The sequence below is a fragment of the Balaenoptera borealis genome, assembly GCF_965194805.1.
Source record: "Balaenoptera borealis genome assembly, chromosome: 14".
Classification (NCBI taxonomy): Eukaryota; Metazoa; Chordata; class Mammalia; order Artiodactyla; family Balaenopteridae; genus Balaenoptera; species Balaenoptera borealis.
Genome location: NC_138875.1, coordinates 24,503,058 through 24,529,472, shown reverse-complemented (window position 1 = coordinate 24,529,472; position 26,415 = coordinate 24,503,058). Strand labels below are relative to the sequence as shown.

The following is a 26,415-nucleotide window of genomic DNA, read 5'->3' as shown; positions in this document are numbered from 1 at the left end:
AGACATTTTCTAACAGAACGATACATAGTACACAAAGCTTTATTAATTAATATATTAGAAATGGTACCATAGAAATATATTTGCTCCTTTCAAAAGAACATCGGAAGAAAAAGAATCCAGAAATATATCCAAGTATACATGGGAATTCAGTAAATTATATGGAATTTCATATCAGAGGGGATAAATAATTGAATCATTGTTACTGGGTTAACTGAGTAATAATTAAATAGAAAAAAATAAAGGCAAGATCTCTAATTCATTCCTCTCAACAAAAAGAATGCTAGAACACTGAAAGGTGAAAAATAAGTCTTAAGGTGGTAGAAAATATACAGGTAAATATTTTCATAATCTTGACCCAGGGATGAGATAGTGAAGACAGGGAGGCTTTTCAAAATTTGGGGAAAAAAAATCCAGAGTTCCTAAAAGAAAAAACACACAGCTTTGAATACATGAAAATGTAAATCTCTTGAACTGAAAAATGCTAATCAATAACAGAGATGCAACCAATGGCGTACTTACAGAAAAGGCACAGCCTCATAGTCATCCATAAGTAAATAAGTAAAATTTAAATAGCAAACATTATAAACTCACAGAAAGCAGGACAGAAAAAAATGAAAACCTAAATGAATAAATAAGAAAATAGAAAAAAACCACAAGAGAATAAGTAAATAAATAAATAAATAAATTTGCTCCTTTTAAAAGCAAACAAAAGATAGACAAAATGTTCATCAGGAAAAAGAGGAAAAACACAAATATAAAACATTAGGGAAGATAAAAGGACTGTAACTACAGATATGGAGGACATTTCAATTAAAATTCTTCGTACAATTCTCTAAGAAAATAGACAATCTGTGACAAAAATGCAAAAATTAGAAAAACTAATGATATATTCTATTAGCGAGATTGTAGGAAAACTGGAACTCTCATGTTATGTTAGTGGGAATGCAAAATGGTACAACCTCATTGGAGGAACATTTGACAATACACAGAAAAACTAAATGGGCATTTGCACTTTGACTCAGAAATCCCACCTTTAGGAAGTGATTACAAAGGTACATCTGCACAACTATGCAACAGCATATGCACAAGGCTATTCGTTATGGCATCATTTGCAACAGTGATAGAAAACAAAATGTCCATCAATAAACTATGGTATGTCCATATAACAGAATACTATGCAGTAGGGAAAAGCAATGAAGATGGCTTTACACTAAGATGAAGTGACCTCTGGGACTTACTGTTTATACAGCAAGGTGTAGAACAGTACACATAGTATGTTATCTCTTGAGTAACAAAGGACTTAGGGAAGAGAGAGAGCATGTGTATGCAAACAGAACAAAACAAAACCAAACCTCTGGAAGAATAAACTAAAAATAATACAAATAAAAATAGTTACCTTTAGAAGAAGGGAAGAAACAAGAAGAGGGAATAGGGATGAAAGCAAGACCTTCCTAGGTACACCTTGTTACACAGTTTTGACTTTGGAAACATATACCTTATATAATCCAAAATAAAATTAAATCAAGAATTAAAAAGAATTCTCTAAAACCTGACAACAAACTTGAATGATGTATCAGAATGATGACACAAGGATACAGACATAAGAATTACTTCATGTGGCTTTAGAACATAGTAGTTTGACTGTATGTAAGTATATTCTTAGTAGAATATTAAGTAGAATATATTCTAAGGACAAATAGAACTGAAATATCAAACTTTATTCAACAGTCTCACTGTTAACAGTCACACTGGTGGCATTATTTTGAAGCTACAGATTACTTAATGCAAGTAAATAATTATGTTAATGTTTTTAAGAATCAAGGTTTTCAGTGTAAGAGAGGAGATACAAACATAAAACCGAGGAAATAAAGCTAAAAGTTCATAATGTTAAATGTGAATTTAAAATCATAAACAAACGACTTTTTCTTTGGAAAAATGTATATATCTTTATTAATAGTCCACTGAAAAGGTCTAGTAGTAATGACAACCAAGTAGCAATGGGAACATCAACTGTCAGATTATATTCTCCAAACACCATTCACCACCAAAAAAACCCAAACAAACCCAAACGAAAAAAACCCCCACCCAACCCAAGTCTTCTTGAAAAGGTGACTGATACCAGGTCTGTGGCAGAAAGTACAGAATATTAGCTGGGACATCTTGTGCTGGAAATCAAGGAAGCTTTTAATGACTAGTGGACTGTGTTAAAGGGACCCAGAAGTCAACATGATGTGATAACAAGTAACCAAAGATAAAACTTCAAAGAGCTGAGCTTCAAATATGAGATTTCTGGCAGGTGGAATAGATGTTTTAGACTGACTCTCTCACCCGAGAACAGCTATAAAAGCTGGATATGTGCGTGCGTGTACATATCCGTACACACCGTTTAATGTCCTCAGAAAGTCACCATACACATTTAATGGCCTCAGAAAGCTATCAAGGCAGTAAGAAATTATTAGTGCAAGATTTAGGAAAAAAGGAAAGCCCAGATGATGAATCTGGCATTTAGAACCACTTTTCCCGTAAAGGTGTATGCTGAAGTATAGCTGAGAGCCTGAGTAGCTGAGTAGCTAAGAAGCTTAGTGTAAAGTTCGATAGGGTCATAGGACTTGAGGGAGGGAAGGACAAAGACTGGAATTCAGGGTCTGTCAAAGACGAGGGACCCAGGTAAATTCCCTCAGGCTTTCATCTGAAAGTCCAAGAGCTACACATGAATTGTCAGAGTAAAAAGAAAAAGATCACCCCTCACAGAGACTCAAATCCAGCTTTGAAGCATCTTAATCAGATAGGATTAAGCCAATCTGGGTGTAAAGCATTCCTAGCCTAGACAGTTGCCACAAGCAAAAATCTTCTCTGGAGGAAGAAAACATTACCCAGGGCCTCTAATTATCTCCAGAATTTTTCATATACAATGTCTCCCACTTAATAAAAATAACTAGGCGCGTCTAAAGAGAAGCACATAACCAAAAGACAAGAGAAACAACAGACAGTAGAAACAGACCCACAGGGAAACATCAGACATGTACTTCAAAATAATTGTGCTTAACAGATTTGAGGACAAGACTGAGAATTCTGGCAGAGAATTGGAAACTACATAAAAGAACTGCATGAAAAATCTGGACATTAAAAATACAATAACTGAAATTAAGAACTTAATGGTTGAGTTAAATAGCAGATAAGACACAACTGCAGAGAAAATTAGTGAAATAGAAAATAGTTGATAATAAAACATCCAGAATAAAGACAAAGGAACAGAAACAATATTTCAGAGGTACTAGCTGAGAATTTTCTATAACTGATGAAATACTTCAAGCAACAAATTCAAGAAGCAATATAAACACTAGCAGGATAAATCTGACCAAAACCACTCTAAGTAAAACTGCTAAAAAAAACCAACAACAAAGAGTATCTTAAAAGCAGCCAAAGGGGGACAATCTGTGATAAATTCTTCTAACTATGTACTTATGATTTATGTACTTTTCTGTATGTGTGCAATACTTCATTAAAAAGTTTTTTTTTAAGAATAAGAATGCAGTGGATGTAAACATATTCAATATGTAAAACTCCGTGAGTTAGACAAGCAACAAAGACTGACTGTATAACACAGGGAACTATACCCAATACCTTATAATAACCTATAATGAAATATAATCTGCAAAAACCCCTCCAAATCACTACACTGTACACCTGAAACTAACACAATATTGTAAATTAACCATATTTCAATTTAAAAAACCTCCGTAATTTTAGTAATAATCCCTTAAAAGATGAGAGAAACCTCTCACCCCCAAAACCCACCAATTCATTGGACAACATTATAACTAGACCACCAGCTTCTTACTCTGAAAATTAAAGACTAAAAGGGAGTAATTAAGCCTTTCCTTTATGAACTGTATTTCACCTAGCCCCATTTGATGGAGGAATATACTTCTTTATAGAAGAATTATAGCTAGTAACTATAAAAAGAAACAATTTTGAAAAATCAAAATATTACAATTCTTAATCAACTAATTTTGGCAATAATATTCAATGAATTGTAAACTATTAGAGAAAAATCTGAAGTGAAACTTCACAATGGAGAAACCAGGCTGTCCCCACCTGAAATCACTGATCAATCTTAGCATCACTGAAACTAAGATAATGTCTCCTAATGTATGGGGCAAACAGTACCACCTATGAAAGTATTCTTGCCAAGAAAGATGAATCTGAATCTATTCAAGCTTTTAGAGCTAACTTCAATGTACAGTAAATATGAGGGACACAGAACAAGTTAAATAATACCAAAGAAAGCAAAAGGACATATTCAGAATATGAAAGAGTCTACAGGACAAACGGCTGTTTTTGCAACCTGAGAATGGTATAGGAAAAAAAAATGGAGAGGGAATTGCTCTAGATTAAAAGAGATTTAATAGACATAACAGCTAAATGTGTGAATTTTATTTGGATTCTGATTTTAACACATTGCCAATAGCCCTATTTGAGACTACTGGAGAACTTTGATTATGCTGTATATTAGATTACAACTGGGAAATATTGTTACTTTTGTTAGGTATGATAATGATATGTGACTATGAAAGAAGCTGTTATTTTTAGGGATGCATACCAAAATATGAAGGAGTAAAATTCCAAGATGTACTTTGAAATAGTTCAGCAAAGGAAAAATAAAAGGTTCAGATGAAGGACATATGACAAAATCTAATCGTCAACTCTAGATAATAGGCATAAAGGGGTTCATTAAACAACTTCTGTAATATGTTTGAATTTTTTCATAATAGAATATTTTTTTAAGTTGACAATTTGAATGAAAAAAAGTTATCTTCGTAAATACAAATTGTTCAACTTGACCTATAATTAAATAAAAAATGTGAAGAGAATAACATGAAAAAAAAAGGGAAAAATGTGTCAGAGATATGCTGTTAAAAAGGACTGTGCTTATATAGTTTTAAAAGTAATTCCTTTACATCTTTAGGGAATATACAATTACTATGCCAGTTAACCTTTTAAATCAGAAGAAAAAGATAGTTTCTCATTTTTTTTTTTCCTTAAAGGAGAGTAACAATAACTGATTTCAAAATATGGTAAAGTTAGCTCAAAAATGAAAATAAAAACCAATGTCACCAAAATACTCAATAAAACATATACTTATCAAAGTCAACATCGTACCAAAAAATTCTACAACCCAAATAGTTTCAAAAATTCTAGAATGATGCAATATTAGGAAATCTATTGATGTAATCATGTAAATACTCAAAGAAGAAAAAAGTTATGATCACCCTAGTCGATTTTTAAAAGGAACTTGAGAAAAATTAATTATCATTTCTCATTTGAAAAGTTTTTTGGTAAAGTAGGAAAAAGGGGCTTCAATTGAAAAATGCACAATGGACACAAACACATAATTCACAAAAGATAAAATCATTAAAATATGTTCAACTTTCTAGTAGTTAAAAAATGCGCAATAAAATTATAACGCTGTATCTTTTTTTTACACCTATCACAATGATTAAAAATAACAAATAAATGTAATTCCCAATATTGTCAAGAAGACAGGAAATGGACATTCTCAACAGTGTACTGATGGAAGTGTAATCTGAAACAACTTTTCCAAGGATCAATTTATAAATATGTACTAAAAGTCTTAAAAAAATAAGACTTTTTTTTTTGGTCCCTGCAATTCTTTATTTATTTTTTTCTGTCAGTGCCAATTAAATGTTTTTTTCACAAGGATGTTTCTTACAAGGTCAAAAATCGGATTAAATTCGATGACCCTATGGTCCCTGCAATTCTAATGTTAGAAATTTATCCTAAGGAAATAAGTAAGACTGTGCTCAAGGATTCAGCCCTGTGGATGTTTATTGTATGAGAGAAAAAAATTCTCATCATCCCTGAATTAGTTTTCTATTGCTGCCATAACAAATTATCACAAATTTAGCAGTGTAAAACAACACAAATTTATTATCTCATAGCTCTGCAGACATTCAGGTAGGTTTGGTTGGTTCCTCTGCCCTGGTCTCAGGAGACCAAAATCAAGCTGTCAGAGGGGCGAGGCACTTATCTGGAGGCTCTGAAGGAGAATCCCCTTCCAAGTTCATTCAGGTTGTTGGCAGAACTCAGTTCCTCATGGCTGCAGAGCTGAGTTTCCTATTTTCTTGCTGGCTGTCAGCTGGGAATCTCTGTTAGTAACTTATGTTGCCTGCATCACATTGCCCCCTCTGTCTCAAACCAGCAACGGTGTGTCAAATCCTTCTCAGCTTTGACTCTCTCTGACTTCCCCTTTTGGCATTTGTCTTCTGGAGAAAGTTCTCTGCTTTTAAGGGTTTCCGTGTTTCGACTGGGTCCACCTGAATAAGCGAAACTAATCTCCCTATCTTAAGGTTCATAAACTTACTCACATCTGCAAAGTCCCTTTTGCTGTGTAACTTAACATATCCACGGGTTCTGGGGATTAGGACATGGACACTTTTCTCTACCACAATTCCTAAGAGTCATTACGCCTACCACAATCCCAAAGGTCCAACAGTCGATGACTGGTTAAATAAATTATAGTCCATCTGGACAATGGAATACCATGTAGTTGTTAAAATGATGGGTACTGGGCAACTCACTATGAAATGTATAAAAGATAGCAATGGATTGATAGAAGGTCAGAGATGAATAGGTAGGTAATAAAGCAAATTTAGTAAAATGTTCACTGTAGAATTTAGGTGGTAGGTATATGGGTGTTCACTGTAAAATTTTTCAACTTTTTTGTATATTTGAAAAATTTCAAAAAACAATTAATCCAGTGATCTTGCAGGCCCTCCTCCCCACTCAGTCAATGGTCTTCAAACTGCACTGGGTGAAAATCTAGGTGTCTGTGAGATTTCTAGCAAAGCAGCAGCAAATAAGCTTTTGCGTAAGGTTTGTATGGAGACTAAGTCTCAAATAGCATTAAATAGCACTCCACTTTACTTTTCAGATAATTAGCAAATTAAAAAAGCAATAATATAGGATGCATTTTTTGAATTGTTAATGTAAAAACCAAAGTATATCATTTTTTTAAAAAATTTATTTTATTTTTGCGCCACAGGGAAGCCCCCCAAATTATATCTTACACTTGAGGCATTTTTATTTTTAAAATGGAAGTTCTCGCTAACATGTAAAACTAATGCTATCTCTATTAATTATTTCTAGTTGCGAATAAACAAATCTATCCCAAGGTTTAACAAAATTTGACAAAACAGATTCTCAACTGATTGAAATAGACAGAGAAATGAACATAAAATAACCACAGAAGACAATGATTTCACAAACAGTAACTGAAGGCCAATGTCATGACAGGTAGCATCGTCTTAAGCACTGAGAACAGATTCTAAGGCTATAAAATAAAATGCAGTCCTTGCCCTTTATTTCACCTTGGAGTTATAAAATCCTGTCTTATTTTGTAAAACAGAAAGGTCTCAAAAACACTATTTTCAAGATATGTAAGGAATTTAACATTTAGAAAAGGGAACAAAAACCTAACTTGTTATTTTCATTTGGAAATATTGCAAATATAACTGAGGGATGCTGAACCTCAATCTAGACAACAAAAACTATTCTCATGGATTCAAATCAGGAGCAATTATTCATATTAATGACTCTCCAATTTTACGGGAAATTGGCCAGAGTATGGAAGAGGAATACTGTGGCACAGCAGTTCACAGCCAAGGCTCCGTGGTGAACCTGACTGGCCTTTGTATCCCTGTTCTACTATTTACTGCTCATATGATGGTGAGAAAGATTCTAAACCTTGATTTCTTTATCAGCAAAACTGTCAGAGTGGAAACAAGATAATGAATATGTAAAACACCTACCCCAATGCCTATTGTGCAATAGGATCTCAAGAAATTGTTGCTTTTACTAATAAAAGCAATAGTAATAATAAATCAAAGCTTCCTATTACATACAGATGTAATTGGGATGTATGTTAACTCTATCGGGCACTAAGTCATATAACTGTATTGTTTTCTGACTTGCACTTTTATGTCTATTTACAGAGAAGTGCTTCCATGACACTGAAATTTGAATTTTAGAACATTTGTGTGCATTACAATGAAACGCTCTGAGCTAACTGTGAATCTGAGATCTTTAAGAACCTAAATGCTATTGTTATACTAAATGGTTAATCCTTTTATGAAATAGTATGTTCAAAAATATTCCAAGTTGGGCTTCCCTGGTGGCGCATTTGTTAAGAATCCACCTCCCAATGCAGGAGACGCGGGTTTGAGCCCCAGTCCGGGAAGATCCCACATGGAGCAACTGAGCCCGTGCGCCACGACTACTGAGCCTGAGCCTGCGCTCTAGAGCCCGTTAGCCACAACTACTGAAGCCCGCGTGCCTAGAGCCCGTGCTCCGTAACAAGAAAAGCCACCGCAATGAGAAGCCCGTGCACCGCAACGAAGAGTAGCCCCTGCTCGCCGCAACTAGAGAGAGCCTGCGTGCAGCAATGAAGACCCAACGCAGCCAAAAATAAATAAATAAATAAAATTAAAAAAAAAAAAATTCCAAGTCTACTGCTGAAATATAGGTGACCCCTGATTGAAGACAGCTTGATTTGAAACCCATTGCATTATAACCATATTCCACATAATGGCCAAAGGTTGTATTTATGGTTGCTTAATGGCTGGGACCAATGTCTACATTTTGTAAAAACAACTGCCAATGCTCACGATTCAGTCAAGGTCAGTGGCAGTGAAGGTGACTCAGTCTGCTGCTACAATTAGAGTAAGGGAATCACTGAAGAAGTTGCCATGGCAACTACCTATCGCCCAGCAATTACCATTCAAAAACTTAGGGAGGCAATCCTGTATTAAACTTGCAATTTATTTCTGTGGCAGAAACTAATTTTAAAGCAGTTTGAAGGTCCTTAGAGTAATGAATAATGCTTACTACAGGAAGAGTTACTAAAACAAGATGTCTTCAGTCTAAATGTTATTGGACTTATATTTTCAAAAGCCTCAAAGGCACCCAAAAGCTTATACAGAACCCAATTTTTATCTTGCTGTTTGTGATATAGGGTTATAAAATACAAATTTTTCATTCACTGAAATCTGTTTTTCTGTTTCTATAACATGAAATTGATTTGGGGGAAAGGAGCTTAACATGTGTAACGTTTATAAGGATCTGACTTAAAATGGCCCACCTTAGGATCATAGTTTAGCAATCGAGTCATGAGTTGGGGCTGCCGTCATTTTGCTATTTGGTGCTGATTTCTTGGTAAGAGATGCTTAATTTTATTTTCTGGACATTTTTCCTGGACAAAAGTTTGTAGAAACAACTATCAATATGTAAAAGATAAAATCAAAATGGGGGGGGTAATGTAACATGAAGGAAATCCTTCTTTTAGAGGCAAAGGAAAGGTGATTTGAACATAGAAATAGAGAAAAAGGCTATTAAAGGAGTCTCTTCAGTCAAAATTTACTTGACAACAAGGAATGTGATTACCCCTTTCCTTTTCTCTATTGCACGTCTTTATCAATTCGGGAATAAGGAAAAATTTTTGTTAGGCGGAAGATACAAGATGCAAGCAAAAGACATTTTAGGGTAATGAGTACCTTGTAACAAGAAAACTTTCTAGTACTAATGCTAGTATCATTGGAAACAAAGCTAAAATTTGCTTGGTAGCATTTCTCACTAAAAAAAAAAAAAACACAGCGACAGTACAAGGAAGTAATGTAATGAAGATGCAGCTTTTTCTACAATGTGTAGACCATTAAGTGGCAATTTAATGGTAATTCTCTTTGGTCAGCTGTCCTGTAGGTTTGTAAATAAGAGGCAGACAATTTTAGTTTTTCTTTAGTTAAAGGAAAACCATGGTTTCCTTAAGGTCCAAAGTCAGAGATGTTATTAGATGTGCACCAGCTCAAGTGGAAAAGACTGAACATGCTGTAGCATGTGTGCAACAATCACAGACATGAGTGCGAGAGAAAGTCTTTTGTGATTGATGCCATTCACTTAGCTCTGGCAAGGACCTAAACGTGCACAGCTATGATTACAGAGAAACCTCTGCCTCACTGCATCAATAAAGTCAATGATCAGTTCAAACTTTCCTGATAATCACTTGGTTTTACCGAAAGATCATACTGCGAGCTAGGTGAACAAGAACTATCAAATATCCAAAGAACAAGAAAACGGCAGTATAAAATCAATTTTAGCAATTTAGTTGTTTTCTTATTAAAAATGCCTCTCCAACCAAAGTGTTTAGGAAGCAGTTTTTCTCCTTGTATGTGTGTTTGATTTATATTTAAGAAACATGTGGTGACATTATTTCAACTAATTTACTGGTTATTATTCAACAGTCACTGCTAACTCTAACTCTTTGGGGTGCCAACAAGCTAAATAAAAGAATGATTAGAACCTTCTTAATGGCTTCAACTTTATGTCATTCAAAACTTGAGTAAATTGGGAGAGGAATTGGTTGTGTTGAGCAAAAAGAATACAGAAACTGTAAGACAGACATAAAGACACAGAGGGAGAAGTTAAAATCTCATTAACTGCACACACACAAAAAACAGTTACAAACTGCCTTTTACAAAAGACCTCAAAAACAGTTGCTATTTGAATATTCCTTACACTTCCTAAGAGCTTTGATAAGAGCACGGATACTGAACACCTGCCCAGTATTCTGTGCTCCCCTGTAATTTAGTGGCCTTGGAAGGTCTGGTTCAATGTAGCCTTGGCAGCTGGGGAAATTTTATTAACTCCTTCAGGTTACCAGGCTAACTGGTGCAATTTAATCAATCCTCCCAATAGTTATTTATTAGTTAACTCAACATTCCCGGATGAAATCTGTCATTTACTTAAAAATACTGAATGACTGACACTGTGAAAAGGCACTGGACCAGGCACTGGATTCAAGCAGTGACCAATGGATGCAATCCCTGCCTATATGGAGCTTAGACTCCAGTGGGAGATTACTGTGAATTGTGGGAAATCCTTCAAGGCAAAGAAAAGGGGGAAACGGGAGGATAAAAAAAAATACAATTTAGACCAAGACTTGAACACAAAAGCACAGGAAGTGTCCCATTTAAGACCACAGTATAATGCTTTCAAGAGTTTCAGTCAATGTCATTAGAGATTTCCAATTAAATAAAGAAAAATACCAGAAGTAGGAGAAAATACCTAATTGTGGAATGCATAATTTATTGGCAGTTTTAGCCAATCTCTCTTGAATTACCAAAAATCAGACTCAGCGTTATAAAGTGAGGGTGCTGACAAGCTTGTTATTACTTTAAGACTTAGAGAATAATATATTAAACTCAGTTTTGAAAATAATCTCAAATATTTATTGTACATGTGTTTGGTTTCCTGTTCTTTATTTCTTTCCCCTAAACTTCTGTTTTAATTTTTATCAAAGTAACAAATGAACATAGCGTGAAAGTTAAGACTACTACTAGATTTGAAACAAAACAAGAGCAATCCCAGGACCCATCCTCCTTTCCCTTCTCCTAACTCCCACTCCCCAGAGGTGAGTATTTTGAACCATTTTAGCTACTTCCTCCAACATCTGTCTTCTTATTTGGAAATAATAATGTGTGCTGGTATTTCTTAATTTTAGAATTTTCAAATATCTATTGACTTCTTGAAAAATGAGAGGCTTTTCCTCTTCTAAATTCATTTTAGAATCAGCTTGAGGCTTTCTGATTTACTGAACTGAAAATATCCATTTTTAAACCACCATATGAAGGAGACAACTAAAAAGAAACATGTATATCTAAGCTAAAATGCTGAAAGAAATGAAACAAGATTTAACTGGGAATCTCAGAATAAGATCATGCTTCAAATTTTATGACACTGCTTTGAGACAATGGCAGTTAACCGACTCCCCATGTATCTGAATATCTTATCTGTAAAATGAGGGACAGAGAATAATAATTTCTCTTGCTTCATTACTAGAGTAGAATCTGAGTCTGTTTAAGAGTTGGACCATTTTCCAGAGCACCCTCTAAATTCAATTAGGCCTCTTAACTGTACCCTATGGTCACTGCTTTTGACCTGACAAATTTATTTTGTAACTCTCAGAATATAATGAATCCTAGGTGGCTGTTTTATTCCTTTTCTTTTTCTCTTTTCTTTCTTTATAAGAGTCTGGCATTCTCAACAGTCACAGCAGTGATCCTGCTGGCATTCTCTCTTGCTCCTGTGCTATTACATTTAATTTGTGTGCTTTTATAACTTTGTACTTACGCCCACGGGCTTTTGAACAATGGGCACCCATTCAATAAATCCAAGAAATAAATGACTTAATGATTGTAAGTGCTTTGAACTCAATGGACAGAAGGCTTTACATAAGTAATATAATAGTAAGGACACTAGGATGAAAGATTGAAAAGAAAAAAACAATCTAAAGCTTTTTCAGACACACACACTCCCTCTCCCTCTCTAATTGTCATTCTTTGTTACATAGCACACGTTTTCCTCATTTGTACTCGGTTCTCAAAACCTCTTAAGTTTCTGGAGGGGAAAATGACAAACATTTGTAAAGCAAAAAATACATTTATACATGCTTTCAAAGAGTATTTCCTCTGAACCACGGATGGGATGGTGAATGCACCGTTTATTATATAAGGTAAGAGATACTTAAAAACATCCTGCAATCCCATGGAAATAATATCAGTGCTATGAGGAAACCATTTGGAGCTTCCTATAACCTGAGTTGTGGGAATACTGTACATTTTGACTTTAGTCCTTTTAACTTGGTTTATTAAGCATAACTTAATTTAAAATCTGATAATGTGTACGTTTAAAGAAAAGTAATCAGGATTATTTAGCTATAAGTTTATTATGATGGTTGTTATTAATTACAGTCCTTATGTATAACCTGCATTTTTTTTTCCTTTTTTTTGGCCTCACTGCGTGGCTTGTGGGATCTTAGTTTCCTGATCAGTTTCAACCCAGGCCCCAGCAGTGAAAGTGCTGAGTCCTAATCATTGGACTGCCAGGGAATTCCCTAACCTGCAGAGACAGAGAGAGAGAGAGAGTGTCTATTCACCCAAATGAATTTTATTATCACTTTATCAATTTATATTGAAAAATTACATTAACTTTGACATACTAATTTGTTAAGGATGAAATCTTAAGAATTTCAGAGCTTAAAGTTTAGAAAGATACATTATTTCTCCATTGATTTAGGTCTTATTTTATCTCTTCATTAATATTTTAACATTACCTGGGACCTCCCTTGTGGCGCAGTGGTTAAGAATCCGCCTGCCAATGCAGGGGACATGGGTCTAAGCCCTGGTCTGGGAAGATTCCACATGCTGCAGAGCAGTTAAGCCCCTGCACCACAACTACTGAGCCTGTGCTCTAGAGCCTGTGAGCCACAACTACTGAGCCTGTGTGCCACAACTACTGAGCTCATGTGCCGCAACTACTGAAGCCCGTGCACTCTAGGGCCTGTGTGCCACAGCTACTGAGCCTGCGTGTTGCAACTCCTGAAGCCTGCATGCCTAGAGCCTGTGCTCCGCAGCAAGAGAAGCCACCACAATGAGAAGCCCACGCACCGCAATGAAGAGAAGCCCCTGCTCGCTGCAACTAGAGAAAGCAGTGCAGCACAAAGACCCAATGCAGCCATAAATAAATTAAAAAAAATTTTTTTTAACATTACCTTAATATAATTCCTAGATATTTGTTAATTTATTCCTAAATATTGCCTAACCTGCATTTTAAACAAGCTTAACTATTATCATTAGTCCACACAAAATATTCATAAAGTTGGGTATGCTAAGAAGTAGGAACAGGGGTAGACACATATTCTAAGGTAAGAAAGGTTAACCAGGAGACTGAAAATAAACAATGTGGTACTCTTTCTTTCTTAGACCTCGATTTAAAAAATCTAACCCATAAAAAAATCTTCTCATGATTAATCTAGCTACCTGTCAGCTTATACTATTCAAAATAATTCCCATTTTCACAAGTCCAGATACCATCTGTGTTTTGCCAAATCCAGTGCATATGTTTTAATCCTCATCTCATCCTCAATCTTCAACCCATAGTTGGCTCACCATTTCTTCCTCTTTAAGACATGCCTACTTGACATCATGCATTTCCTCATCTATCCAACTTCTGAAGGTTGGGGGCCCTTCAGGGCTCCGGACTGATCCCTCTTTCCTTCTCATGCCACTTTCTCTCTCATTGTGCTCTCATCTATCTCATGACTTTGAATATCTCATTCTGCATTTCCATCTCCAGTCTAGACTTCTCTTGAGTTCCAAGCCATTATCATCTCTCACCATGTTGATTTAACTGGACTCTCAGTCTTAACTCTCACCTCTTTAAATCACTTCTCCACAATATTCTTTTCAAAGGCCTATTGGGCCAATTGCTCCATTGTTCAAAACCCTTTAATGACTTTATGCCAAACGATGGATAACATCCAAACTCCTTAAAATGAGGAGTCCGTCAGGCCTGGCACGGGCTGACGCTGACCTGTACCTCCAGTCTCATTTAATGCTACTCCCTCTCTACCTCTCACATCCACACTCCAAGACATTCTGGTCTGCTTACATTTTCCTGAATAAACAGAGACCTGTCCTGCTTCAGTGCCTTCACATTTGCTGTTAAAAACACTACTCCCACTCTTCTTCTGGCTGACTATTACTCATCTATCAGGTCTCAGTCAAATATTACTTTCTCAGAAGGCAAATACCCGATCTCCCCCATATCCCAAAATCTAAATTAAGATTCTCATGATTCTCTTGCATTATGTTGCAGTTATTTTCCTTAACCCTATTTATAATTTTGCATTCATTTGCTTGCTAATTGATTGGGCTCTTCCCTCTACCAGCTCCCTGAGGTGGGGTAGGGTCCATGTCTGTATACTCAAAGCCTGGGGCAAAATATGACATGAATAAAATCATATGTTTTGAATGGATGATGCCCTTCTTGAATTTATGCTGTTTTACTTTTGTATTCACTGTATTTAATCCTATTTAAAAACTAACAAGTAACTAATAGTAGGACTGTTATGATTATTTTCAGAAGTGGAAATTAAAACTCAAAAGATTGTCATTTCCTTACTATTACACAGCTACTAAGAGAGAGAAGCAGGATTCAAATCTACGTATGTCTGATTCCAGAGTCTTTGTTCTTGGATGGAGAAACTGAAGCTCAGAGATATGATTTATCAGACTTATATAATAAGAACTTGAATGTTTTCTTTTTTTTCTGGGAAAGAACATAGATGCATATTATTACTTACATATTGAGAGTATAAATTTTCTACAATCAATTCATTAAAAAAAAATCTCTGTGCCTTCCCTTTGTGATGCTACTGACTGATAAGTTCCTTAAGGACAATGGCCAGGTCTCCCAGCATCAGGCAAGTTCCAGGAAGCTTTCTATATTGCTTTATCTCTTGTGAGTGCTCTGTAAGCAATAATGATGATGCTACAATGAGAGAAATGTCATGCTGAGTGACTCAAGGAGAAGAAGTAAAGCAGTGAGGATGTCAATAAATAGAGACAAAAAGAATCACAGGGTACAGAGTTAGGAAGAGATCTGAGTAGTCACCGCCGTTATATTTCTGGAATCAGTTCTAGAGCATTTCTGTTAGATGCAGACCTCACCTCTGTTGTATTTGAACCTCTAGCGGGAAAAAGAGAGCACTTTTCTATTGCATCTGGTATCTAACAAGAAGTCCTTTTTGGTGATTTTCACATGTTACTAGAAAAAAAAGCAAGTTAACACTGGGCATCACTGTTCCAGTTATCTTTAATCCGCCACAGTCACCAACAACAGAGCACTCCTCCCTCGGAACATGCATTCCTCTAAACAGAAAGGTGATAAGGCTCTACTGATAAACAAAACCCAGAGAAAAAACGATAGATACTGAAATTTCAAAAGTTGAGAAAAATAGATACGATTTAATAGTATGTTCTATTAAATCCATATTAAATCTAAGGCCAGAATTAAATCAGAAATAGATTATTCTTATGTTCAGATAAATTTTGGCCAAGAAGGATATATGGAAAAGTCCGTCTTACCTTCCATTCCTGAACAATGATAATCATATATGAATGAATACAATCATGGATGGTAATATCCATCATTTACTGAAAACCTACTATGATCAATGCATTAAGTCAAGAACATTATATGTATAATCACTAATATTCAATCTAACTTAAAAAGTAGGTATTAGCATCCTCATTTTGTAGATGAGATAACCAAAGCTCAGACAGTTACAATAACTCCCCTAAGGTCATTAAGTAAATATTTACTAACCAAAGTAGCATATCAAGTAAGTGCTAAAACTTAAGTTAACTCAAGTCTGTCTAACTTGCACAGTAAGCTTATTCCATTACACCACAGCACACTGAAAAGAGAATTTTTAACAGGCTTCCTCGGTAATAAGCTAAAGTTTTCAGTGATGGGAGAATGAAAGATATATTTTCCTACTGTAGGTGGTAGAAGCTGTAGTGGTGGTAATAATGGCCACTAATATTTACATAATACATATTTATATAGTTAAAGTTATATGCCACATATTGCGCTAAGTGCTTTCTATGCATTATCTCATTTAATTGGTACAACAATCCCATGGGCAAGGTATTATTGTTTTTATTTAATAAATGAGGAAACCAAAGATCAGAGGGGTTTAGGTGAAGGTCACATGAAGGTTAAATGTAGTTTTTTCAGATTCCAAAGCTCATATTCTTTAATTTATTTTTTAATTAAAAAAATTTTTTTTTCCCCATCTTTATTGGAGCTTAATTGCTTTACAATGTTGTGTTATTTTCTGCTGTACAACAAAATGAATCAGCTATATGTATACATATATCCCCATATCCCCTCCCTCTTGAGCCTCCCTCCCACCCTCCCTATCCCACCCCTCTAGGTAATCACAAAGCATGGAGCGGATCTCCCTGTGCTATGCAGCTGCTTCCCACTAGCCATCCGTTTTACATTTCGTAGTCTATATATGTCAGTGTTACTCTCTCACTTCGTCCCAGCTTCCCCTTCACCCGCTGTGTCCTCAAGTCCATCCTCTATGTCTGTATCTTTATTCCAAAGATCAGAGGGGTTTAGGTCAAGGTCACAGGCAGGTTAAATGTAGTTTTTTTTCAGATTCCAAAGCTCATATTCTTTAACTTAAAAAAACTGTGGTAAAATACACATGAAATTTACCATCCTAACCATTTTTCTACCATGTCAGTAGTGTTAAGTATACTCACACTGTTGTGCAACCTCTTTAACTTTGTTAACTGGAAAATTTCAAATATATACAGCACGAAGATAGGACAGTATAATGAACCTCCATTTACCTTTTACCCAGCTCCGACAATTACCAACTCAGGACCAATCTTGTTTCTTTATACTCACTCACTTCCTCCCCTCAAGTGTCATTTTGAAGCAAACCCCAGATATACCTTTATTAATATACTGGTAAGTATCTCCAAAAGATAAAGATTCTTCTTTTAAAACTGTAACCATAATGCCATTCTCACACATAAAAAGTTAATGGTAATCTGTGAAAATTATCAAATATCCAGTCAGTCCTCAACTTTCTAATTAGGCAAAAAATGGTTTTTGTTCTTATTTTTAAGACACTTTGTGAGAATGAGGATCCAAATAAAGTCTTTACGGTGCAACTGGACTTTATTAAAGGGTGTTTCTCTCTCTCTCCTTTTTCACTGTAATTTATTAGTTGAATAAACCAGGTTATTTGTCCTATATAATTTCTTGCAATCTGGATTTTGGTGGTGGTGTTTCATGTTTCTCTGTTCTAGATATTTCCAGTAAATTGGTAGATGAATCTAAAGGCCTGATCAGACTAGTTTTTTTGTTGTTGTTTTTGTTTTTAAAACAAGACTCCTTCATGAATGGTGGTGTGTTCTACCTCAGGAGGCACATAATGTCTGGTTCTCTTTTTGTAAGTGAGAGGCTATTCATGTCCACTGCTTGGCTCTACTAATTTATTAAGGTTAATTAAATGGTGATATTCTAATTATATCATTCCCTTTTCAGTTATCAGCTATAACATTTCTCTAAAGAGGAACTTTCTCATAACTATTGTTTTGTTACCATCCTATATGAAAGGCAGGATAAATTGCTTGTTCCTTTCAGTGGAAATCTGATTGCTAGCGACGTTCAATGCTGTGCTACTGGGCTGGTCACTGTTTCTGTGAGTTCAAAGGACAGAAGTAGAATGACTAGACATAGCTACAGATATTCAAAAATAAAAACCAGAGTCCATACAGAGTCTTCCTATTCAAACTAAGATCAAAGAGTTTTTATTCAATCTCTTCTATTTTATATCTGCATATACTGCTCCCATGCCAAGAATCCAGGTTCCCAAGGCAATGGGGAAAACAAAATTAGAATAGTGTACAATTACTCATTTGCTTTATCTTACATTAAAAGCCCATGTCATGAAATAACAATACCAAGGTTGCTACACAAATGTGATTAGTAAAAACAGTTTAATTTTTTTTTTTCAGTTGTGTCTTAAGGTACAGCCTCCTAGGGATAAAGAGTCACTTGGATGTTTGGTTATACCACCTACTGGATATATATTTAGGTTTATTTATTTCAATTTATTTAAATTTTAGAGACTGTTCTTTTAAACTGTTTTATAATCATGTTATATGTATAATCACTAACATTCAATCCAACTCTACTGAAGGAACTTTTTCTTAGGAACTATTTATGTAGTTCTTAAGTTAAATCTAAAATCAAGAATTACTCAAAATCTAGCTTTATCCTTCTGAGTCACTTTCATCCTATTCTTTTACTCTCCTTATAGGTAACAATTAAAAAAAAATTTTTTTATAGTTTGTCCTTCCATTGTTTTTGTTTTCAAATAAAAAGATACAAATGGATATCACCAACCTACCCTGAGGATGCTTATGTGGCAACTTACAGAACTTCATATAGAAATACTTTTCATTCATTTTTATAGATGGATAGTACTCTACTGTGTGAATGTACCAAAATTCATTCAACCAGTTCTTATCAATGGAGTTTTAGACTGAAGATCAATTTGTTTGGTTTCAATGCTTTCACATATAATTTTATGTTATATTTATATATATATATATATATATGTCTAGGTCTTTTATATAACTAGCCTTTCCATATGTGGTATATTTTATTTGCTTTCTTTTTATATTTTATTTTTTGGTATTTTTTTTGGTATTCAGGAAATTTGTATTTTTCTTCTAATGGTTACCTCTATGTGAATAACTATATAATCCCTGTCTTCTTATTTTTTTGTCATTTTCTACTGGTTTGCTGCTGTAAACGGTATCAAATCAGCTAATTACCTCTTCTTCTTTCTCCCAATTCTCTCCCAGCATCTGACCTGAAATAATATCCTTTAACTCCCAGTTAACCATCAGGCAATCAGCAGTTTATTTTACTTTTTACATGTTCTCACCATTTCCCTTCTCCATATTTTAATAGTTGTGATGTATCTGCATTACCAGAGACACAGCCTTTACATACTATACCACACTCTCTCCTTTGTGAATATTGTTTCATGTTAGTTCTACAAGTAAAAATATAGATAATGCTTATCACCAGTCTTTATGTTTGTATCTCTCCAGTCACTGTGGTTGTCTAAAGTTCTTTCTCTAGTACAGGGGTTGGCAGACTATGAACCATGGGCCAAATGAGATTTGTGGCCTGTCCCAATATGGCCTTTGAGCTAAGAATGGTTTTTGTATTTTTAAAGGGTTGTAAACAAAACACCCCACACAAAGATAGGTGACAAAGATAGCAATGTAGCCTACAAAGTCTAAAATATTTACTGTCTGGCTCTTTATATAAAACCTTTGCTGACCACTACTCTAGTAGAGCCCTCAGGAAGGGAACAATATTCTCAGAGTTCCTAGATTTCATAAGATTGTGTTTCTTATACTTGCAAGTCAGTTTGGTGGGATATAAAATCCTTGGCTCACATTTGCTTTCCTTGAGTATCTTAAAAATGTTATTCCATTTTATTGTGGCATAAAACACTGCCCAAAAGTCTGTTGACAATTTTATTTTCTTCCCTTAAAAGTGACCTGGACTTTTTGCCTGAGTACCCCTCAAATTTTTTTCTCTCTAGCTTTGTAACTGCAGTTTCACTGGAGTTTTTGGTATTTGTTGTCCTAGGTTGATTTTCCAAGGCATACAGTGTATGCTCTTTCAACATGTAGTTTCAAATCTTTTTCCTTCATAATTTTAGGAAAGTTTCCTTGAAGTATTTTTTTTCTCTTGGGGGGATTCCTATTTTATATATGTATTTTATAAATACTGTAGGATTTCTGCCTATAGTATTTAGTCACTTTCTCTCGAATCCTTTTTCTTTCATTTCTTTTTGTTTTTAAGCTTTTCCTCCTTTTTACTTTCTATTTTTCTTAAGGCATTATATCTATTTATTTACTAAATACTTTCTCTTTATGGATAGTCTACATGTCCCAAATAATTTTTTTATTTCTAATTTTATTTAGAAATAAAATTTGTCCATTTGAGTTTTTGTAATTCTGATTTGTTGTTCTGTTATATCCTGTATCATTTTCTTAGTTTCTTTTAGTTGTTTTGAAAAGTTATTTAACAGTTCTCATCTATTTTATTTTATTTTTTTTATTTTTGGCAATGAACAAGCACTGATATATTTGTTTTAAAAAAACAGTTTTCTTTTAGTCACGTTAATATCAAGACAGACAACTAGCTGTTAGCTATGCAATTCTAGACAATTTTGTTACATTCTCTGAACCATTGTTACTTCAAATGATTTAAAAAAATTTTTTTTAAACATCTTTATTGGAGTATAATTGCTTTACAATCGTGTGTTAGTTTCTGCTTTATAACAAAGTAAATAAGCCATACATATACATATATCCCCATATCTCTTCCCTCTTGTGTCTCCCTCCCTCCCACCCTCCCTATCTCATCCCTCTAGGTGGTCACAAAGCACCGAGCTGATCTCCCTGTGCTATGTGGCTGCTTCCCACTAGCTATCTATTTTATATTTGGTAGTGTATATATGTCCATGCCACTCTCTCACTTTGTCCCAGCTTACTCTTCCCCCTCCCCGTATCCTCAAGTCCATTCTCTAGTAGGTCTGCATCTTTATTCCCATCCTGCCCCTAGGTTCTTCATGACCCTTTTTTTTTTTTTTTAATTCCATATATATGTGTTAGCATACGGTATTTGTTTTTCTCTTTCTGAATTACTTCACTCTGTATGACAAGACTCTAGGTCCATCCACCTCACTACAAATAACAATTTCGTTTCTTTTTATGGCTGAGTAATATTCCATTGTATATAGGTGCCACATCTTCTTTATCCATTCATCTGCTGATGGACACTTATCTATTTTAAAAGCATGGGTATATATCATGCTTTTATTTACAAGACATATTATTCTTCTTATTCTCTTTTTTCTTCTCTCTTTGCACTGAATTTGACTGAGCTTTTTCTCTTTGCTCACTTTCTTCTTTTTTTTTTTTTGGCCGTGTGGCATGTGGGACCTTAGTTCCCTGACCAGGGATCGAACCCATGCCCCCTGCATTGGAAGCGTGGAGTCTTAACACTGGACCGCCAGGGAAGTCCCTCTTTTGCTCATTTTTAATGAAGTTAGTTTTCCCAACTTTTTTCTCATGGAGGGTAGGTCAAGGTAGCACTTGCTAGTTTCAAGACCACCTTTTCTTTGTTTATGTGAAGTGTTCATAAACATGGTCATGCACTTTCTGGAATCTCCTGGCTCTCTTCTCCAACCCTACATTTATCTGAAAGTTTCTTTTTTCTTTGCTTATTGTCCCTGACCTTCTCTGGGGGCTCCAATTCTAGCAGCTTCACTTCAGTGTGGGGCTTGGTCCTAGGAGAGAGCTTCAGCTATTTAGTTTAATTTTTTTTTTTTAAAGATTTAATTTTTTATTTATTTTTGGCTGCATTGGGTCTTTGTTGGTGTGTGCGGGCTTTCTCTAGTTATGGCGAGCCAGGGCTACTCTTCATTGCAGTGTGCAGGCTTCTCCTGTTGCAGAGCACGGGCTCTAGGCACACAGGCTTCAGTAGTTGTGGCTCGTGGGCTCTAGAGCGCAAGTTCAGTAGTTGTGGCGCACGGGCTTAGTTGCTCTGCGGCATGTGGGATCTTCCCGGACCAGGGATCAAACCCGTGTCCCTTGCATTATTGACAGGTGGATTCTTAACCACTGCACCACTGGGGAAGCCCCCAGCTATTTAGTTTTAAGAGTCGATAGGGCCCAGATGCTGGAACCCCTTCAGATCTTACAGCAGACCCCTGACAATCGACTCTGAGTTAGGGTATGCAAAACCCCTACCAGTTTCAGGTGCTTTTCTCAAACTGGCCTGTGGACTTTCCAGTGAATCCCTTTTGGCTACTTCTCAGATCCCTTGGAGGTCTCATTCCTTCTAGTTGCTCTCACACAGATACTGCAAGGATCTTGTAGCTCTTGGTAGTTTGTACTTACCCTCTGGTATTTTGGGTTTCATGTGGCTACCCTGTCACCTAGTTTTGTTGTAAATGTTGTGTTTGTTGATGCATTCTCTTTGTTTTCATGGGGAAATTTCAAGAAAACTAAAAAACTATGAAGCTGGGTCTATGTTCCAAGAATTCTCCTCACAAAGCTTATATGCCTAACCATCATATATACTGACTCTTAATTAAAGGCCCTTCCACTCTGTAAGACTCAGAATAAAACCACTCAAAACTTTTATGATGTCTTCTCAGAGGAGCCTCTTATTTGTAGCATTCTGTAAAACATAAGCTGATATTTATCTCGTCTATAAATATGTACATCACTCTGTGATATCTACAAATGGCTGTCTCAAATCCTTAAAGAAAGGGTCTGCATCATCATTCTATATTTCCTATTGAGTCTCGCCATACACCCAGGCCCACCACTGTTGTGTAACTCCAGGGTACACCATGCACACTGTATTCTAGGATATGTTTCAGGTGACACGGTTCACACAGAATACAATGAGAGTGGAGTCCCCTACAATTGCTGTGCATTGCAGCAATACAAATCCCTTTCTATATAACCAGAGAATGCCAATCACACTGGAAAAGGAAATCGCACACAAAAAATCTACTTTAAGATACACTTTAAAGGCAAGGAAATCAAGGGTCAGAATGGCAAAATAAGTTGCCCAAGCCCACAGCAAATTAAAGGTAAACAAAACAAAACAAAACAAAACCCCAAAAATAGGTCTTCTAATTTTCAGGCTGTTGCCCTATCCAAAACTTTTCTGGATCACCCGTCGATATGCATTTGTTCAAGATGATTATAAATAAGGTCCAGATAATCTCCTTCCCAGCCACTATACCCTGTCAGGGCTCATGGAGGCTCCTTTTTCAACCCCTCTGCACTCCCTGTTCCATCTTCCAAGAACACACTGACCTCTGCATGACTCATTGCTTCTCCTTCCTTAGGTTTTACTCAAATGTCACCTTCTCAATGAGGCATACCCTCCACTAACCACCCATTACACTGCTACCTTCCCATGGCCTGTGCTCCCAACCCCTTTATTCTGCTTTATTTTCCCATGCGAACTTCTTACATTTCATTCACTTGTTCATGCATTTGCCCATGCATACAATCATTATACATCTCTCTTCATTAGAACTTAGGCTTCATGAGGGCAGAGATTTTTATCTCCACTGATGTCTTAAAGGGCAGAGAAAAGTGCCCGAGAAGATGGCAGTTGCTCACTACTTGCTGGATGAAAGAATAGGGAATTTCAAGTACCATATGGAGTTTTTTTTAATGCATGTACTACTCTTTTGTAACTGATATTACTGTTAATCTGGATGATATTAGTAATTATATGAGAATTCACAATGGGTATGGGGAATTTAGGACTTGGAATTGGTTAATAAGCTAAAGCACTACTAATAATGAAACAAAAGTTACTCTAATTGGAATTCACTGACCAGTATGATACATAAGAGATAACTTCGTAAAAGAGTTAATACTGATTATTAAAGGCTCAGTACTTTTTAGGCTTAGAATATGACCCTAAAAAGGATACGTCATTAATTCATTTGCTAAGTTGATCAATTAACATTGTACGTTCAAGAAAAAAAGATATGTTTCAGAGTAACACAATATTCTCCTTATGACCTCAGTCAAAATACAAATTTGAGATCATAGAAGATACCAGGTGAGAGATAAGACTCAAATGCATAAAAATAATTAACCATGCCTGCCCTATTTATAATCAAACATGCTAAGTAACTTTATTTCTGTGGTAGCAAGTACACTTAAGAACTGAAACTTAGTTCTTATGTGTCAACTATCAAAAACAAATACTATGTTGTGTTAACAAATTAAGAAAACCAATACACTCCAATCATGGAATAGCCTCTAACAACTGTCAAAGCACAAATTAACTTGTCTTCTGTTTCCCAAAGCGTACTGCTTCTCAGAACTGAGATCTCCAAATTCACATCTCAGAAACTCAAGTAATTTATAAATAAGTTAAGAAACAATTTAGGCTTAACTTTATCTGGTGTTAATTGAGTCTTCCAATAAAGCCTGAAGCCTAGATAAACTCTGCTGCTTTCATGTTCATTTTTGCATTTATAACGTAATCCCCAAATACTCTTGTAAGATTTCTTAAGAATTTTTCAGAAAGCCATGAAATTTCCAGGAAAATAGGCAAAGCTGAATTCTCAAATACAATTTGTTTTCAGAAATTAAACCCACTATGGAAAGAGTTGAATTTCCACTCATACAATGAGTAAGATGACTAGTTTTTGGGGGTCTTATTTGGAGAAACTATAATAAAGTGCCATTTATAAAATTTTGCAGCTTTGACTATAATCAACTGTAATAATAAGATACCAGCTCAAAAAAATTCGTTTCATTTAAACCTCTTTTGTAATACTGCTTTTTAATAACCCTCATAATAGCCGAATTAAAGGACCCCAACAGAAATCATTCATCCCACATAAAACAAACATTGCCTTTTCTTCTTAGCTTTGTTTTACAAGCTACATTATTTCCAGATGACGCTTGAGGGGACTATGGTTTCAAGAATTAGATGCTTAAATAGACAGCTGCTTTCTATTTGCCATGTAAATCAAGGATATATCAAAGAAAATTCCAAATAGTAGACTTCTTTTCTTCCTATTAGGAACTATGAACTCAGGCAGAAAGGGAGAAAGAGAGAAAAACAATCAAAATTCGAGCAAACAGAAAATTAAAATAATGGTTTTTTTTTAACATCTTTATTGGAGTATAATTGCTTTATAATGGTGTTAGTTTCTGCTTTACAACAAAGTGAATCAGCTATACATATACATATATCCCCATACCTCCTCCCTCTTGCGTCTCCCTCCCACCCTCCCTATCCCACCCCTCTATGTGGACACAAAGCACCGAGCTGATCTCCCTGTGCTATGCGGCTGCTTCCCACTAGCTATCTATTTTACATTTCGTAGTGTATAGGATGTGTTTGCACTGAAGTCTGGCAATGATTAATTAACCTTCTCAGAGAAGTTTAAATAATACAGAAAACCCACGCATATTAAATTCAGTAGCAATGTGTGATAAATTTGTAAAAACCAGTGATCACAGTTTCTTTTTTTTCCCCCTTCCCATTGTAGTGAAAATATTCTTACCTGCTGCTCTACAGAGCTAATATAAAAACAGCTTTTCCTAAGATTCTTCAAACTTTCTTTGTTATTTAAGAAATCACTATGATTTCTTAAATTTTCACACATTGCTACTGAATTTAATATGCATGGGTTTTCTGTATTCTTTAAACGTCTCTTAGAAGGTTAATTAATCATTGCCAGATTTCAATGCAAACACATCCTATTTCCTTTTAGAAGGAACATAAAAGTTATTTAAGTATTTTTAATGATAATTTTAAAAAATCCTTAAAAAGAATATTCTACCATATTCCATAAGAAGGGACAGGACAAATTTCCTCTTAGGAATAAAGAAAGGGCAATATTCTTTACCTCAATTCAGGTGTGCTTTTTAAGAATGAAGAAATTTTTCTTTTTTAAACAAGAGGGGATCCCTCCAACTAAAATTGTCCTTAGAAGCATTCTCAGAACATTTCTGGAACTCCTAGTTCAGAAATGCATCCAAAGCCACGTTATAACACAACCAAGAAAATCAGTCTGATTATATTAAAGTCAGGCCTGGTTTTTAATTAGGAAGAAAAGTGGCAGGGATAGGGTGTGGAGCTTGCTCACTTGTTAGAGGCCTCATTTATTTGATTTTTAAAATCAATTGTTCTAAAGAAGAAACCTCCTGGGACCTAATCAGTGTGGGGCTTGGAATCTGTTAATACTTAAGTTCAAAGCAGTTGTTTCTAGGGATGTTCACGAGATTTGCAACCTTATTCACAAGATCGGGCTCTGTTTTTTACATTGGTTTTGACATTAGGAAAGTAACTATCAATATAAAGATCTTGATTCGAATTTCATGA

General features: G+C 35.4%; 1 protein-coding gene across 4 annotated transcripts in view; it reads right to left on the bottom strand.

Annotated features, from left to right (window-relative positions):
* Positions 1-26,415, bottom strand: part of DYM (dymeclin) — a 386,034-nt gene that overhangs the window by 91,318 nt on the left and 268,301 nt on the right. The window contains exon 15 of one of the 4 annotated variants that reach the window (XM_082355416.1): positions 11,916-12,972. The exons of the other annotated variants lie outside the window; for them this stretch is intronic. Coding sequence (XP_082211542.1) covers positions 12,907-12,972 — 66 coding nt within the window. The 3' untranslated portion in view covers positions 11,916-12,906. Of the gene's footprint in view, positions 1-11,915; positions 12,973-26,415 lie in introns of those variants that run through there. 4 annotated transcript variants of the gene reach the window in all.